General features: G+C 44.7%; 1 protein-coding gene across 1 annotated transcript in view; it reads right to left on the minus strand.

Annotated features, from left to right (window-relative positions):
• Abcc4 (ATP binding cassette subfamily C member 4) overlaps positions 1-19,286 on the minus strand; it is a 211,006-nt gene that overhangs the window by 22,213 nt on the left and 169,507 nt on the right. The window contains exons 21-26 of the mRNA XM_036198541.1: positions 18,737-18,887; positions 13,023-13,142; positions 11,797-11,907; positions 10,805-10,905; positions 9,370-9,561; positions 234-389 (exon numbers count right to left, since the gene is read on the minus strand). Of these exons, the coding sequence (XP_036054434.1) occupies positions 234-389; positions 9,370-9,561; positions 10,805-10,905; positions 11,797-11,907; positions 13,023-13,142; positions 18,737-18,887 (831 nt within the window). The remainder of the gene's footprint in view (positions 1-233; positions 390-9,369; positions 9,562-10,804; positions 10,906-11,796; positions 11,908-13,022; positions 13,143-18,736; positions 18,888-19,286) is intronic.

A 19,286-nucleotide genomic window follows, 5' to 3' on the forward strand; every position in this document is an offset into this window, starting at 1 on the left:
ACCGAATCTTTCCACAGTCTGTCTGTCTGTCTCTGACTCCACCCCCCACCCCTCCACACATGAGGTATCTATGGAAACAGCTGTCGAAAATATCTGCTGAATTATGGCCCTATTGGCTATTGGTTAAAGGATCAATCCTTTCATCCAATTAAAAAGGTACCAATAAAATTAAAAGCAATTAAACTTCAGTACCCTTGTAAAAGGAACGTGTATGGACGCTCTACCTGGCATACCTGAGGTATGATTGACATTTTCTTCCTTAAATCATGCAGTCCAATTTCTGTTGTCAAGATCTTATCAATCCAAATTTTTCCTTCAGGTTCTGACAATCTGAAAAGGGCCGAGATGAGGGAACTTTTTCCAGCTCCTGTCCTTCCCACAATTCCAACCTATAAAGAAATCCAGAGGAGGGATTAAAAATTACCCATATGTAACCGACCTAGGCGAGCATGTTCAACTTTCTATTGTGTGTTGCCTAAAAGTTCCTCAGCCTCAGCTATGCTGACCCGTGAGACAGGGCAATTCTTCATGGCAGGCGGTGACCCATATGCTGAATAGCATCTCTGGGGTGTCCTTTCTAGATGTCCACAGCAGCCTCCAAATTGTGGCAACCTGAAATGTCAAGTCTTGGCAAAAGTGCCCCTGAGTAAGACCCACTGGGCACGAAGAGTGGTATGAATGCTAGGGATTAACCAGTAGCTTCCTCGGGACGTGACAAGAAGGTGGCATTCCACGCATCACTTCTGAGGTCTGGGTGTGCAGAACTTTAAGAAATGCTTGGATGATTCCGTAGAGGTATTAACAGCTCATTCCAGAAGTGTTATACATAAAGAAGTATCATTTCAACCTGTGTCCTATCATCTACAATGAATTCATCTTTGGTAGAGAAACTGAAGCGCTTGTGGTTACTAACCATCTGATTCTATTGTGACCTGAGAGGAAATACCTTCAAATTTGCAGATGCAGGTCTCCACATATTAAAAGACGGTAACCAGTAGCCTGAACAGGCATAATGAGATCAACAACAGCAGCACCACAAATAGTGTTTGCTATTTACATGGGGCCTTTCATCTGAGCAGTTCAAAAGGCATTTTACAAACCAATTAATACTCAAATTGCCCCTTGGGAAAGGTTCGTGTGAAGAATCATTCCTCTTATTAAAGTCAGAGCAGAGAGAAATGAAGCACACTGACAGTAAGATCAAAGAATCAATGTAACGAAGGTGAACGCTGCTTAGGAAAACACTGAACTGTGGAAACTGGCTGTTAGGGGTGTGTGTTTAAATCCATGAGCAGAAAACTAGCCTTTTCTCCAGTGAGCTTGCTCAACTGGTGAAGAGTATCCAAAGAGATGACATCATCCTTATTAAAAATCCATGAAGGGCACAGACAGGCTTTCTATCACCTGTTAATTAATTCAGTAAATTAAAAACAACAACAACAACAACAACAAGCTTACCGTTTAAACTGGAAGGAACCAAACTCAACCAAATACTGGTGACATGCTGGGAATCTCACATGTTAGATCATTTCAATACTTTCAAACGCAATCAGCAATGGCCTTTCAAAAACCTATAGAGAATAACTGTAAGAAAGGTAGCTTTATCTGCGCTCTTGAAATCTCTGTAGATGTTATCCACGATATGGGCAGCACTAGCTTACACCTTGCAGAGGGCTAGATTTTGTACATAGCTGTGTCTCCGCACACACATGTATGATTTGTTCATCTCTGAATATTTGCTCATACAAACTGCCACATATGAAGACAGAGGCAATTCATGTTTGTGAATGTGGAAAAGTGATCTGTTGGTGAAAACCCAAACCACTGCATTCTACGAGGGAACAGGAGGATGTGCCCACGAGAGACAAGGAACTCCAAACGTAAGGGAGGATCGTTGAAAACAAAACGCTGATGGAAGTTTCTTCCCATTCAAATAAAAAAAACTATCATCTGAAAGACTTCCATGGGTAATGGATGGATTTTCAGACGCCAATGGAGAAGGATATCACCAAGTTTATGGAAATCCCACAAAGTGACACATAGAGATAGTCTAATCTTAGTTACTTTCAATTGCCTTGGTTTTCCCAACGCACACAAGGTTGATCTCTAACAATACCAGCAACAGTTAGACTTCAGAAAAAGATTATGTGTATATGTGTGTGTCCATGAGTGAGGGTACATGTATGTGAGAAGGGAGAGCCCCTGGAAGCTGGAGTTATGGGCAATTGTAAGCTGCCCATTGTGGATGCTAGGAATTGAACTTGGGTCCTCCAGAAGAGCAGTATGTGCTCCTAACAGCTGAGCCATTTCTCCAGCCCTAACATGCTAGACTTTTTATGTGAATCAATCTTCATATTCCATGTTCAGTAGGACCAATATCTCATGTTCCACTCAACACAGCTGCTGCTTTGGGCTTCCCCTCAATTTCCTAACTTCTTCCTCAGCAAGATCCCAGGCTCCCACTGACCATCTGACTTCTGGCTTCCTCAAGCAGCCTGCTACCAAGCTCCAAAGATCCTCTGTTTCCTAACCTGATCCCTCTGTTTTTAAAGCCCACAGTCAACTGCTGAATGCAAGGCCACATTAAAAACAAATAAACTCATCCCAATTAAAATCAGCACAATCAATTTGCAAAGTTAATAAATACCAACCCTAAGTTCAGCACTCTGATGGAATGATGTTTTATATGTGGATGCATGTATATACATGTGTATTCATGTGGTATGTGTTCCTAAGACATAGGCTCATAAATTTAAACAATGCTGTGGTCATTTACTATTTCCTATAAACATTTAAGGCACATGCAATATAGTGTACATGATTATTTATTTAATAAATCTCTTACTTGTGGATGTCTCAGCTGCTTACAAAATATCTTGCTCTTATAAACAGCATCATGTTAAATATCCTTGAGGCTACACCTTTGCAAACAACCTTAATTATTTCCCTAAAATAAATCCCTAGGCATGGAACTACTGAGCAACAAGTATAAGCACTTCAAAAGAAGATGCTGAATCCTGCCAAGCCACCCTCCAGAAGCAGGTTCTTGATCTCCACTGGCACCCACTACCTTGTGCATCTCCACCCAAATGTTATAACTTTGTTCTAATCAGCATTAATTTCATTCCCAAAAGGAGAATCACATTCTCCATTTGTGTCTCACTAGGAGCAGACGATCATGTTGGCAACCTGCCTCCTGTCTTTCCTAGGCTCTCTGGGTACACCCCTGTCAGATCCAGCCTCTGATCTGAAGTGCAGCTCTGTTCCTGGTGTTCTAGCCAAGAAACCTCCATACAACACTCCTGACCAACTTGCCCATCCTTAGCTCCACAGGTACTTCTGCAGGGTTCCTGCACAAGAACCTGTGTATTACACACTTGGCATACCTGCCTCATAGTAGAAATGAGTGTGATCCCTCCTATGCAGATGCCTTTCACACTCATTTCTATCTGCTGATGTCATGTGTTTTTCAAATGCCTAATGGCACCAAACGCTCCATCTGTCCCTCACACGGCCATCTCCACTCCTAATAGATTCCTCAGTACTTTCTCCTTAAACACCTACAAACCTCATGATCTACTATCTTCAAGTGGCTCCAGGACCATCTATTCAGCACTACACTGGATTCTCCTGTATACAGCTGCATTTTCTGTCATGTTCCAAGAAAAAGAAGGATTCCACAGAGGGTTAAGAGTTCATCTCAGCTTGAGAGATTTCTGAAATTAGCCCCACGATATTCATGTATACAATATGCAGGTCACTGAGGACTGACCTGGCAGGTAAGTCTCATAAACATGACTAAGATGGTAAGGGGGATAGCCTCTCACTTTCAAGGGGCAGACAGGTTATGTACTGTAAATGGCTAAGTCACCTTAATCCTGGATAACGACAGCCAAATCTGATCACACATTTACGGCGTTGGTCTCTGTATTGGAGGTATTGCAAAGGTGAGATCCTATGACTCTTGATTTTGCAAAGCAGAAAATTGAAGGTTGTTAAGAACCTGTGAATCTATCAGGGATACCTGAGCCTGTATTTGTAAAAGTGGGACTAATACCTGGATCCATCTGTGTCTTACCCATTGTGTGGAGAACTCACTAGTGGGAAGGTGAGACCAGGTTAGGGTACTTGATAAGCAAAAATATAGTTATTCACAGGACAAACTGGCACCATGGCACAGGCTAAGAGAGAAGCCTGAGTCTGACAGATAACCTGGTAAACAGAATAGAACTGGTGTCCAGTCTAGGGCAGTGCAACGACTCTTAAAAATGTGTGTGCTTGCCGGGTGATGGTGGCGCACGCTTGTAATCCCAGCACTCGGGAGGCAGAGGCAGGTGGATCTCTGTGAGTTCGAGGCCAGCCTGGGCTACAAAGCTAGTCCAGGACAGGCTCCAAAGCTACAGAGAAACCCTGTCTCAAAAAAAAAACAAAACAAAACAACAACAAAACAAACAAAAATGTGTGTGCTGGGTGTTAGGGAGGGGGCGACAAAATGTGCCACCGCATGTGTGTGGTCAGAGCGCAACCTGTAAGAGGCTGTCTCAGCCTTCTAACCCTGGGTTCAGGGGTGGGATGACGGTGAACTCAGGTCATCAGGCTAGGCAAACACCTTTATCTTCTGAGCTATCTCACTGGCCCGCAGTTTACTCTTATACGCCAGAAGGTGATGAAAAGGACTCAAATCTGGCAGTCCATGGCCTGGTATGCAACAGAGACAGCTGCTAGAGGATGGTTGGATTGCACATGAAAATAGTCTATGACAGAGGTCACCAGAAAGATGCAAATCCGTGCATGAATATGTGACCAGGAAGACTCAAAGTATTATTACCTCATGATGGACAGAATTTAAAAGTAAAAAATGACTCCTGGTCTACAGTGAGAGATGTAGAGCAGCCAAAGCTACACAGAGAAACTCTGTCTCGAAACACACACACACACACACACACACACACACACACACACACACACACACACACACACGGGCTCTAGTCCAGACTCTCCTGTGCTGTCCCAGAAGAGGGTGAGGTAACTCATGACATCAATTTCAGGGTATAAAAGAAAGTTTCATAGAAACCAAGGAAAATTACTCATGAGATAGAATGCTTAGCTGGAGTGTTCAATGAAATGCTAGGTCTGGGCCAGAGTGTCTCTATTCTACCAAGTTCCCGGATGTGATGCTTCAGGCTTAGCTAGGAATAAGGGACAGGCTGGGGAAATGGGAGTCCTGCACAGGAGAGAGAGGAGGGCTCTCTGAGAAAACATTATGTAAAAAGGGAGAAAAGGTAGGAAACTAATATTTTTGCATATTATAGCAAGGTCTAGCACACATCTGTAAAAATGTATTATCAAAGTAATAGCTTTGAGAAAGAAAAAAAATAAGATAACACACCAAAATCTATCTGTTTCTAGAACTGGAAAATGCTTTCAAATGGCCCAGTACTCTCTCAGATGATCAAATCAACCACAAAATCACCTAAATGAAAAACACAGCCGGCGTTTAGCTGCTAACCAGAGACCTAGGGTGCTCCTGATCTCCTTTTTCTTCTTTCCAGAAATTAGGGACCTGGCTAGTAGTGATCACCGTTTCTATACCGTAACTTCTGGGATCCCAGAGGACATCACCAAAAGGGAACAAAGAGCCATTTTTGCTGTGTTGGCACATCCCTATGTCTGAGCCTGAATCCAACAGAGAAGCGGCAGCCAGCAATTGGGGGTCTGGGAATGGGTGTCAGGAGGGGACCTCATGCACACAGGCAACAGAGAACATTCCGTGATATAGCTGCCTAGATATAGGCAGCCTCTAAATGTACATAAGCTAAGGCAATAGACACCTGGGGTGGGGTGGGTAAGACACAAGTCAAAACTCAAGTCATTACAGATACAATTCAGCCTTCAAATTCAATTTCCTCTCCATCCTTTTAGCATCTCAGGTAACCCTACGATTTGGGGTATTTTTAGGATCTCATACTACAAGTCTGGGGCTATACATCGTTTTCTAAGTTGTTCAACAGGGTTCCTTATATAATTCATCTTTTGTGGCTCCCAGGGAAATTGAAGACACGTGCAAATTAAGAGAATTGCGCCTGCGCCATCAGATCTGATAAGCAGGCTGTCTGCAAGCAAGCAAACATTCTACAGAGCTGTCAGGACACCACCGGAGAGGCTTGGCTTTCATCAAAGCTGCAGCTCATGTTTTACCCACAGTCAGCCACCCCATCTTCAGACCTACAAGGAAGCCATGGAAGTAATTAGGATCGGGCTTTTGCCAAGTGGCTTACTAAAGCTGCTCACTGCATACCCTTTGGGCACCACGTTGTACATTTATTCTTTCATGTCACAAGGGTATCACTCATTAAATCACAGCTGTGATTAGGCCATTAAATGGGTTGGTGGTACAGAGCATTTAAAAGGAGCAGCTTGCTAAGTATTTAACACTCCAGGGGCTGGGTTATATAGCACACGGTGGCGTTTGCCTATCACATGTAAGTCTCTGGATTCAAGCCACAGAAGTATAAAAATAAAAATAAAGGGAGTGGGGAGGGGGAATTCCCCACATCCTTTTAGGAGAAGGGCTGTTGACAGAGTTGTCTTACAAAGTGTGTTGTTATTCTGCCTACACATTGCTTCTCGGTCACTCATGCTCACAGCCAGCTGTCCTCAGTATCTAGCATGTACCCTGCATGATGCCATTTACTGGGGAATAAGGAAGAGTATGGTAGTTTCCCTAACCTCTGGAAGCCCCAGGACACCGAGATACAGATACTGAGTTGAAAATCATGCCATAACACACGCATGCATGCACGCACGCATGCACACAGAGACAAACCTATGGCAAAATATACAGATGTATTTGTCTTATTACTTTGCCAAAAACACCCTGAGAGAAACAGAGAGAAAGGGTTTGTCTTGGCAGTCAAGGTTCCAGTGGAGAACTCCCAGCAGCAGGAACAGAACATGAGGTAGCTGGCCACACTACCCCCAGTCATGAAACAAGACTGGTAAATGCTTATCAAGCTCCATTTCTCCTTTCTATACAGTCCATGTTCCCAGCTCTGGGAATGGTGCCACCCACAGTGGACCAGTATCCTTACCTGAATAAACTAGGTAAGATACCCCCCCCCCCCCCCACACACACACAGGCATGCTAGAGGCCTGTCTCCCAGGTGACTATAAATCTCATCACATTGACAACTAGATTAACTACCATTCTTAACTATTCTAAGCACTTTCTAAATTGTGGGAAAGTAACATAAAATTCTCCATCATAACTATTTTGAGCACACAGGTCAGGAGTGTTAACACTGGTGTGCAACGTCATTGTTACCCACATCCAGAGCTCGTCTTCGTCTGCAATACGAGGACGCTCGTGCCCATCACAGCACGACTCATCTCATGCTCCTCTGTCTCAGGCTCTGGAGACATCCTCCTTCACGTTTCTAGGGGTTGGACAACTCCAGGTGGTACAGTGGGTTCGTGTTTGAACCACATACATATATGTGCTTCTGTGGTTTCTTTCACTCGGTGTAACACCCTCAGGGTACATACTCGTTATAGAAAGTGTTGGAATTTCCACCCTTCCCTTTTAAGACTGAACACCGTCTGCAGTATGCATCCCCCCGCACTTCACCTACCCTCCAGGGATACTCAGGCTGCTCCCACCTTTTGGTCACTGTGAACAAACACAAGGACAACAAAAACACTGTCTCAGAGCATCTAGAAGAGGGTCTGAGAGAAGAGACTTCCACTGAGGCAGACAGTTTACATGAATGAAAAGGGTTATAAGTTATCCTCAGAAGAACTTAATGGGAGAGACATAGACTCAGAAGTTACAGACTTCAGCCTTGGGGAGGCTCTGAAATAAGAGAGCATTAGAAGGTCCTGCAGGGAAAGGGCAGACTCCTCAGGTCCATAGGAACAAAGGAGCTGCTAACACACCTTCCCATGGTGGAGAGGTTGAGTAAGCTTCATGCCACTTGACCTGGCCTGCCTGCCAAGGGGAACAATGGAAGACCCCAAACTTATCTTCCATCTGCAAAGATAGGGAAGGAGCCGCAAGGCCACAGCAGTTTGTTATCAACTGAGCATCTGGGGAGGGAGGGGCTACAGGGACCATGGGCTGATTACTGGGAGAAAGAAAGAACAGCTAAAGACTGTACTACAAAGGTCAAGAGGTAAGCATTGGCCAGCAGCAGGAAAGGACAGCCCAGGCTGGGACTGCAGGTGCCCACTGAGAGCCGAGAGGACAGCCAAGGACACTGTGTGTGGGGGATGCCCTCCTGTGCAGGAAGCCAAGGCTGGAGCGGCATGTGGGCCCAGTGCTTCTTATTGCCTGGATTGCTGTGGTCTGGTCTGTCCAGGAGTCTGCTCTGGTCCTGGAGCACTGAAATGGATGCACTTGCTGGCAGATCGGCCCATTCCCCCCACACTCCCCAGCAGGTTTCTGAGTCTCTTTAATCTACTCTGCCTGAGTCTCTGGGCCTTATCTTGTCTTCAGCCTGAGCTCTGGCCACCAAGCTCTGGTTGGGTGCCATGGTGGCTGAGAACTGGCCTTACAGTTCTGCCAGAGTAGTCTGGGCCTATATCACAACAGCAACAGCTTGCCCAGGACAGGAGGCAACAGGGGAGCACAAATCCGTCAGCTGTGGGAGGTAACGGAGAAAACAGAAGCAGGGGGTCCAACCTGTTGACACCAACAGGGCAAGGTCATCTACAAGGCAGTACTGAGTTACAAAAGAAAAACTGCAAAGCAGAAACACATCCCAGTGTTCAGTGAGTGTATAATTTTCTGATGGTCTATGTTCACAGCTAACCTGGACCTCATGCGGCCCATGGGTTAGGGGTTGAACACATGTGGGAGGAAAGTGGGACAAACCAAGGAAAGGGATTAGGGTACCGGATAAGGATAGGAGCGTTGGAGTGGAAGATGGGATGAGGGAAGGCACTGACTCAACAGAGGAATAAAAGCAACAGGAAGGAAGTAGACAGGGATGTCTCAGTGACAAGGATCCAGGGATTACATCAGATTAGATAATTATTATGACTCGTTAGATCAGATACATTCTCTCTCAAGTATGTTTAACTCTAGACAGGTTAAATTCCAGGAAAGACTAGGTTCTTCTTCAAACAATGAGAATGTTTTTGATTAAAAAAAAAAAAAATCAAAGCTAGTAAGTGGGGATTATTTTTAAAAGAGAAATAGTTTCCCATCACATGCCCCCTCTCTAAAGACGTGTCTATATCACTGCGGGACTGATTTGCATCCACAGAGGAACAGAGAGTCTTGTTGACAGACTCACCAGGAAGCTAGCATGCCGATGTGGCCTTAATCGTCAGTGGAAACCCTAGAGGGGCAAGATGGCTGAAACCAACCTTTTCTCTGGATTTGATGAGTGCGGTCAGGTGCTTGAGGACCAGAGGCCCATCTAAGCTGTAAGTGAAGTTCATATTGTCAAACACGATCACCCCCTCGTGGGGCCAGCCTGGGGGTGGGCGTTTCTGGTACTCCCAAGGTGCCTCCTTTTCTAGGTCTGTGTATTCAATCACCCTCTCGACAGAAATCATCTGAAAGAGAAAAGGTATCCACGTGAGTCAGGAACCAGGGGCTTGCTTGTGGAGATATCTCACCCATACAGAGCTGGGCAAGGCCCGCTGTGGTCTTTCCAAGACTGTTGAGGATCCTGATGACTTACTATTTCGATGACCACCATTTGACACCTTCACTTATAGCCAATCCCTTCAACCTTATGACACTAAGTGCAAAGCAAGCGGAGGGACTGAAAGGATGGCTCATCGGATAAACCAGCTGCTATGCAAACATAAAGACCTGGGTTTGGATCCCAGCACCTCTGTAAACAAAAATCTAAGCATGGCAACATGGATCTGTCACCCAAGTGTGTTAGTGGGGTGGAGACAGATGGCAGGGCTCACTGGCTAGCCAGTTGCACATGCAACACGCACAAATTACACACACTCACATGCACCTTCTACAAACAAAAAAATGAAAAGAAGTTGTTTGTTTTTTTTTTTTTAAACCAAGAGTTTATAACCACTGCTCAATAACCTCTTGCTACAGAATGGCCACTCATTCTAGACCAGCTACCTCATGTATCTTCAAGTCTCACTGTAATAATTTCTATTGTGTGAGAGAAGAGAAATGGAGATATCTCGTGTTCGCTGTTTATCTCACTAACAGGAATAAATATTTGGAAGATGAAGCAATTCTCGTGCTTACTAAACCTTCTGCTATCGCCATGACCTGCTACCTTTGAAAAGCACCTTAGAGATGGGAGCTAGGCCACCAGGAACAAACAGCAGTAATCCTGGGGCCTCCTGCCTTCTACTCCACTCCTGGGAGACGCTAAGGCTGGTGATGAGCGCGCAGGAATGGGCGAGTGGGGAGAGCTATTAATTAAACCAACAGCCTCAAAATACTGAACTCTTCTTTTACCAAGGACGAGGAGTTATCCATTAAGAAACAAAAATAAACAGGCCTCTGAGAAATTAGCCTATATCCTCTCTTGGATTTCAGAACTTCCCTCCTACAGAGGCATTTATTACATTTGAAGACAGCTTGTGATGAATCTAAAACCTGCTGACATAGCATACATGAGACAGAGAAAAAGATGTATACATTTTATTTTACATTAACATTAAGCAGATGGAAGCGGGACCTTAAAAAAAAAAAAAAACTCTGTTAGCCACGATGTAAAAATAACAGTTGTAATATTTTACATAAGAATTGCTTTTATGCCATTGAATGGCAAAGGGGGCTTTAAAAGGCTGAGAACTCTCAGATAAACATTACCATGTTCTCCACTTCGGCACTCTGTCGCACAGACCACTGGAACATCCCCATGAGTGTGAGGGCATAGGACAAGGCCAAGCCAACTTGCCCAGCATCCAAAGCTTTTCAAGGAGGAAGGAGAAAGGACAGTCAGCCTCAATAGTAACTCGAGCCTGCTATCTTCTGCTGCCTTACCAAGAGGACCCAACGAGTTGTATGCAACAAAAGTCATCTTTACGTTTCTATGTATTGACTGAGATCATGATGCAATTTTAAAAGCCCATTATGAATGCTGAAAGACTATTTAGATGAATTTATTAATCTCAGTAGTATTGACACACATTTGAGAAAGGGCATTGTATGTGTGAAGTGTAATGTTATTATTCAGACTCATTATGGTTTAAAGCCTGTTACATAATCCCTCTGTCTATGTCCCATTTAACCACAGTTGGAAACCACTGCAAACAAGATGATGTGTTATAGGAGTCAATGCTTTTGAAAGTAAAATACGACTCCCACTGTTCTATTAATAAGCACTGTAACTCAATGGTGTCACGGTAGAGGGGTCAGGCATGGTGAATTCATGCCACAGGTGCCAACACCTGCTCCTCTGGTACCTACCTGGCAGTGAGCATGCTAAGCATCTTTCACACCCATGTGCACAGGGTCATCAACAAACCAAGAAGTCCCAAGGCTCAAATATAGACCCCTGCTCTGGACAAAACAGTAAACTTGATTCTCATCTCCTGGCTACCAGATCAGAGATTTTCAGAATGTCACTGTATAGACCTCAACTCATCCTAACAAAGATAAAAAGAACTTACCCAGACTCTCTCATTGGATCATACTTCGTGATCCTACCCACCCTGACAAGTTGTAAAAGCTTTAACACACTTTATTAGAACCACACAGAATGCGCCATTAGACAAGGTGGCAAGAGTTTAATTTAATAACTGTAAACACAGCTATAAATTGTAATCATACCATAAATAGTTATGCACATCTGCACTTACTTTTTGCCAGAATCAGGGACCCAAAGGCAACAACGATGACAAAAATGGCACAGATGGCATCCAGACGCACGGCAAACCATCTTGATGTCGTCAAAAACAAGAACCAAGCCTCTGGATTTGTGAACCAGAATAAGCACAGTGAGTAAGTGCAAAAATCCTATTAATTGCAGTGAGTATGATGGGCACTGAGATATTGAGACAGAGTAGGGCAGTAAGGATGCACACTCAACATTTCTAGAAAGTCAGGAAATGCAAAGCAATTACAACACATACCCCCAAACAGTACAGAGGATTTGCAAAAAAGAAAAGAAAAAAAACCAAGGAATTGAAAGATACAACTAAAAGGTAACAAGCAGGTATATAATCATATTAAATATGGAAAAATGGTCTTCTATTTCGTGAAGTACTACACTATAATATGAAGCCCACTAGCTTATAGGTTGACTGTTCCCAGTTCTACAGCAAAGGACCCAGCTCCCAATTTGCCTCCAATACTTTTCTTACTTGAGCGTGCTGCACACACTGGGGTTGGGGATGGGACACAGCTTAGGGGCTGTATCTAAATGACTAGTGTACTAAAAGGAACCTCGTGTAGATTTTTAAAGTGCCTTTGAGTCATCAAAACACAATAAAGGTGGGGCAGATTTTATAGACTTGAAGGGAATTCAAAACTTCTGGGAGGAAAGAACTCACACAAACACAAAGAATAGTAAGTGGGCAGCAGTCGTCAGTCATGTCTGTTGCCCTGTGTACATCAATTAAATGGTTAGCCATCTATGGTCCATGGACCAGGAAGGGGTCGGTCCATCACATGTCTGTGAAATCAAGCTTTCCTGGAGCACAGCCACAGCCCATGCTGATGTACTGCTGGTATTTGCCTCCTGCTCACAGCAACAAAGGAGGAAACTGCAGTAGGGAGAAGATAGAGCTCACTGAAGGAAGCATTTTCCAGGGGGGGGCCTTTTGTAAAAATAGGTCTGCTGACTGAGGCCCTAAACAGACAGAGAGCCACAGGGCACGGAGGTGGAAGGATTAAGAAGCCAATCAGAAGAAAGCCAGATGCCAGGATAGATTCTGAGAGGATTCAGGGTCTAGGAGCAGATGGAGAAGGCATGAGGCCAGGAGCAAGCAGAGGTTCGGGCCAACAAAGCCAATCGCCTACAGGCGCCAAGCCCAAGGGAACGGCAGCTGCCAGCTTTTGAAATCACTTCCAGAAATGTACAGACCTGAATGCAAGTCCTGGTGTGCATCAAACAGCTCCTGGAACCTCTCCTCGGCTCTGTATGACCGGATGGTCCAGAGTCCTTGGAGGGAAGATGACAAGTGGGAGAAGACGGGACTGCGCGCTGCGGAAACAGGGATGGACAGAGAACAGGAAGCTCAGTGGGGCTGGATGCACGGCCTCCCCCGGCCTTCCATGCTGCGTGGAGTAGATGCTGTCACCAAGCAGGACTCTCCGGGCTTCCTAAAGGGCTCTAGGTCTCTACTCAAAACACTCCCAGAAGCCTGCAGAAGACCCTGTCCACCCACCTCAAACCCTGGTCAACGGAGCCTCATTTTAAAGGTGGGAATGAGTGCTTCTGTTTGGCACACTCTTGACCAAAGTCAAATCTAGTTCCCGTCACTAGCCCATTCTTCCAAGTCTTTTCTTTCCTATATTTCCCAGTTATTTCTTTGGGAAGAAATTACTTTTCACTGATTATTTTAATTTTGGCCAGTAGTGTTCTAAAATATAATTTCATTAGAGGACTTATTATAGAACATTAAAGCAAGATATGTATGTATCTTTCCCCATCTTAGACTGCTATTTTAAAGGCTGGCATATGACTATCATTTCCAAATTACTAAAAGGGTACCTGACACAGACAGACAGACAGCCAACAAGTAAGCCTAATGGGCAGGGTCTCCTCTGTGCATTCAAGAGAAGCTTCCTCTTCCCACCAGTGTGAGAATAGTCCTGTATAGTCACATGTGTCAGGGTGTCACACTGCACTTGTGCCCATACCACTGACCCAGATGGGATATCTCTGGGCTGGCCTGGACTTCAGCATCAGTCTTTATGACTGCCCACTTGGAAACTTATTCTCGAGGCGGAGGTTAGTGTGGCGTGTGCCACTCTCCTTACTTGCCCAGACTCTTACTGCAGTACCAGAATTTAAAGGACAAATTCTCCTTTGTCCGTCTTTGACTATGGGGAATAATGTCCTGCAATGGGTTTTGTGTTTCCAGAACCCTGCACTGTGACCACCAGGGTGGTCATGGCATGTGGGCTGCCCACTGTTAGGCAAGGATGGTTCCCTGACAGGCTCATTCTACACCGTGGATAAGACTGTACTGGGGGTTAGAGTAGATCAGGCGCCCACGACCCAGCAAACCGTCTTCAGAGGGCTGACAGCAAACATACTAGATAGCTGAAGATGACTTTGAACTTAGGGCCCTCCTGCCTCAACCTCCAGAGGGCAGTGATTGCAGGTGTGCACCACCACACTCAGTTTTATGGTGTTGGGTATTGAACCCATGGCACAGTGAGTGCCAGATAGGAACTCTATCAGCTGAGGTCCACCTCAAGTCCTTGTTTATGTTTTTCAAGTGAGAATACTAACAAACCATTGCCATGTGTCTGTTGATAAAGCATGGAGGATTTGGGAGACACGAAACTCATTTTATAGCTTGCTGCATGGAGCTTATAAAATGAGGGGAAACAATCAAGAGAAAATGTATGCTTATTCTTTGGGGCATCCCTGTGCCTGTCTGTGGGACCACACTGTACACAAGTGCTGCATGGATTGGTGGTGAGGTGTGTGTTGGGATACACGTGCACCAAGACAGAGAATCTTCTTGTAAGTTAGAGTTCCCTGGTGGGTAATCAAGGAAGGAATATATTTCCAAAGACAAAATACTGGGGCCAGGGGAGATGGGCAGCCTCTTTATTGAGCATGTGGCCCCCTGCTTCTCCCTGAGGCTCTTTCCTGACCAGGCTACCTGACTGTGGACATTACCCAAAAGAAGTCTTCCCGTGTGATATTCCTTTCCGGAAGGAAACATTCTCGGAACAGGCCCCTGCCAACCAGGACTGTACTGTCTGGAGAACCCTAGGTAACTGGGGGTGAATGGTTGGTTCTGAAGGTGCCTGTACTTGCAGGTTCTCACTCTGGCATCCATGCTATTCCCACTCTTCAGGGTACTGACTAGATGTCTACTCCCTGAAGATGGATAAGGGAACCTAAGTGGATTGAGCTCAGGCTCACAGCAGCCTTTTCTGTAGGCCTCAGAGAACATCCCACCTGCCATGGAATTGTCATTCTGCAGAGTATCTGCATAGATGACTACCCTGTAAATCCCAGGCTTATTACAGTACCAGGAGAATGCCAGAGTCTAGCGATGGAGAGTCTAAAGACACTGTGCCCTCATTTCTGGGATAAGTGATACCATGACATGAAAATTCTTTAATTACAGCTGATGCTGTAAGAGGTGGTGGTTACCAGGGAAGGTCACTAAAGTAATGTGTCAGCCTGCCCATCCTCACTGTTTCTTGTTAGATCAACGTCACCACTGGGTCTCAAGAGCTGAGGTTAAGGACAGATCTACTTTAACATAGGTATCACTTCAGCCTTGAATACCAGAAAACTCAAGGTCAATTTAGATGTGCCCCAAGAAACTTCTGTACTTAAATGCACCCCAGGAGGTCTTTTTAAAAAAGAAATTATTGGAGTGGAGATGGCATGTATGTCCCATGGGGTGCCCATGGAGATCAGAGGCCAATTTCATGGGGCTGGTTTGCTTCCACCTTTACATGAGTTCCAGGATGGGAGAGGAGGGCAATCAAACACAGATCAGGCAAGCACCCTCACCCACCCAGCCACCTCCACATCCTACCCCAAGAGCTCATGAGCAGGGCAGGAACCTGTACCATCAAACAGTGGTCCTGTTTCTTCAGTGCCCTGCTTATCTGCTCAGGGCCATGCAGGGTGTCAGCTGGGTAAACTAAGGGCATTGCAAAGACAATTAACTAGCATGCTACATCATCTTGTCTTTTCCCACATCAGTACAAGAATATCCTGAAATAGACTATGACACTGGTGGCATTCCTCAGCAATTTCAGGCAGATAGAACCCCACATTTCATAATACTGTGGCATGTTCCAAGACCCTGAGGGCTCTCTGGGACACAACCTAAGGGATTATGTTTCTTCTCAGAGAAGACGCACAGAAGACAGCTGCAGGCCACATTCCTGCCCTGCCACGACACCTTCAGGATGTCATTAAGTGTTATGGGAGACATGGTCACTACTGTTTTTAATTTCCTTGTGCATAAAATTCTATCATTGCATTTGGTAGTGGCCAGCAAGGACTTCCAAGCATTGCCTCAGGCAATAAGAACCCTACAGGGCAGGTATTAATAGCCTTCACAAAGGGAAGAATGCATTGGAGCACTATACACAACTGTCTGAATTCCAATGTACCTATAATCTGAGCCAGTGTCTCAAAAGAAAGATAATCTGAATTAAGTATTCCATGTATCACTGGATGCATTTTTCTCTAGACTCCATCACACAGAAAACTCTCAAATCTTACTCATCTAATGTCTAATAGGAATCTCCATTACTGGGTTTCTTATTAAGCATCTCAAGTTGAACAGTGAGGATCTGACATGGAACTCATTAAAACAGCAGGGTCTATGTTTTGAAAATATATATCATAGGTTAACACTCAGCTGACTGGTGCCCATGGCAGACATTGCTAATGGATCACAGCACCCTGATAGAAATGCATATGCCCTCACAATCTAGGCATTACTAAATGACAGTGTCAACTTGAGATAGGCATCCAAGTACTGTTACAGTTTTATGCGATTCTCTACCAGTGGCCATTGCAATGTTTGCTTTTCCAAAAAATTAAATCAATAATAAAAAATAAAAACAGTATGATAAAATTCTCACTAAACCCATCAATAGTTCCAGAGGCAGTTAGCGAGCATAATCTAAAAATAAAATATGGGGCTCTAAAAACCTCTTGAAGCTCAAGGATGAGACAGGTTCATGCCTTCTTGTCATGGCAAACAGATAGTTTCTTTGGGTGGTAGCAGTGGCCACACAGACACCATCAACCGGTGCTTGGTAGAAATGGTGGAACTGTAACATCAACCCTCACTCAAATGGCTAACGAGAAACGGTTCATCTGGTTATCATTAAGCTTACTGTTGCAGCCAACTAGGGTGCTGCAAACCCTGAGAGTCCAGCAGCGGCCTAGACAAAGTTATGAGACTTTCTAGGTCAAAACTGTATTGAGGTATGTCTTGGTCACCAAGATGGGAAATCCTGTATGGAACTGGAAGAAAAAGGCTTGGCGGCCCTTGTCTATGTCAAAAGTCTATGTCAAGGTGATGCTTTTGGGATGGCCAGCTTTCCTCTGCAACAAGGCTTGTGAATGAAAGACAGGGAAATGCACAAAAGAGGGTCGCTCAGCAATGCCTTTACTCTCTGATGTCTCTGAGCAGATACATCAGCATGCAGACCTCCACCTCCCCCTGAAACACATCACAACATGGGGCTCACAGCAATTTCCCTGGTCCTGATAGCTGGACATTTTTCAATAGCTTTTATGAAGTGTCACCTGCTTTACATAGTAATGATTGATGTCTCTTTAGAGTTTATTTAAACACACATGTTAGGTCATGAGTAAAGAAGGTCCTTTGCCCTGATGAACTTATAACCACAGTAGTCAACACTTCCTGGCTCGGCTTTCAGAAAGTTGAGCTGGCTTTAAATTCTAGTAGCAATTATTCATCATGGACATTTTCCAGGACAAATATCTTCCTTTTGGGGGCTGATGATGGCTCAGTGGTTAAGACTGCCTGTTCCTCATCCAGGACACAAGTTTGGCTCCCAGCACCTACATCTTGCAGCTCACAACCATCTGTAACTCTTGTTTCAAGGGACCCAACACCCTCTTCTGGCCTCTACGAACACACATGTATAGACATGCACACATCTACATGAATAAATAATTTTTAAAAGATTATAAGTATCTTCCTTCTTCATTTTTTGGCTACTGTCCTTACATATATTTAGAAGTAAGAATTTTGTGTATATGGCTTTTAATTTTAATAATAATGAAATATGCTCATGCATTCATAATGAGACAGGCTCCTGATCAGCTCATCTTCTGTGGTTACTGACAGAATAGAGAGACTAATCATAAAGCAGTTCCCACAAATGAGGAGGTCGAAGGGAGCAATAGACTAAACGTGTTTTTGGCCGCTCTTCCTGCTGCTGCTCTCCAAACTAGAGGAGTCTGTGCAGCCTTCCACCAAGTGCTGCCCACAGTCATCAGCACCGACACTAAGGACTGCCCGTGGTTACAGTTCCAAAGGGTCAACACCTGCAGCCCATTGTCAATGATGAGCACAAATCGTGCTTTTCAAGACCTTGGCTTCCGGCACACAAGTACAGTTGGCCCCCTCCCCACTCTCCTTTCATCTGTTCCTTCCTTTGTCAATTCCAGAACTTTCAAGGAAAGAAGACTTCCTTGATTACTTTCCTTCTAAGTTAGTTCCGATCCATGCTGAAATACTTCATTTCTCAGAAAACACTTCTTGTGTGCCACCTTTGCATATGTGAGGAGGTATGTCATGAGCAACGGAGGAGAGTCCCTTCCTCTGGGAGTATTAGGCTACACAGGGCATCTATCTCTTTCTCAGGGTAAGCTGCAAAACTTAGGAAGTCACCTGCTCTACATGATATAATAAGGGCCACAATGATCCCTGTTGGTTGTAATAACCACGTTCAATCGCTGAACGAATGCTAACCAGGTGAGAACTGTTTAAGCACAATCAGTCTGTAGAATTTCATGGCTCTTCTAATTAAGAAGAACTGGAATTAATAGTTAATTATGGAAGCTTGGTGCATTTACCATACCCACCCAAGACCCTCAGTACTCACTTGTGGACTCCAGGCGCTTGACATCCCTTGACGTTTCTAAGAAATATCTCCGAAGAAACAAGAAGATGATGGCGAGTGGGACCAAGGGAATTACAATCCAAGGAATCACTGCAGCTGCCACAGCTATCACACTTACTACAAGAAGCAGCGTCTAGAACAGCAAACACAGAGAGAGACAGGGCCGCCTTAGCAAGAATTTCTGCTTCTCAAAACCAGACTATTCCACTACCTTCTTCACAAAGCCTCATTGGATTTGTGTAGAATCCTCCATCCCAGGAAGTAACAGCAGCATGGTCCTGATGCTGCTACTACCATGCTACCCAGGCACGGGGCGCTTTCAACACAGCCAATCAAGTGGGTTCAGATTCCCCAACAACTATGCTCAAAGCTTGGTGTGGTGGTGCAAGTCTGTAATCCCAGTGCTACCCAGGTGGAGACGGTGGATTCCTGGGGTTTGTTTAATCGGTGTGAGAGTTTCAGGTTCAGTGAGACACTCTGTCTCTCAAAAAGAGGTGCAAAGTGACTGAGGAAGACGCCTGATTGGTTTTCT

Source organism: Onychomys torridus, chromosome 9, assembly GCF_903995425.1.
Source record: "Onychomys torridus chromosome 9, mOncTor1.1, whole genome shotgun sequence".
NCBI classification, from domain to species: Eukaryota; Metazoa; Chordata; class Mammalia; order Rodentia; family Cricetidae; genus Onychomys; species Onychomys torridus.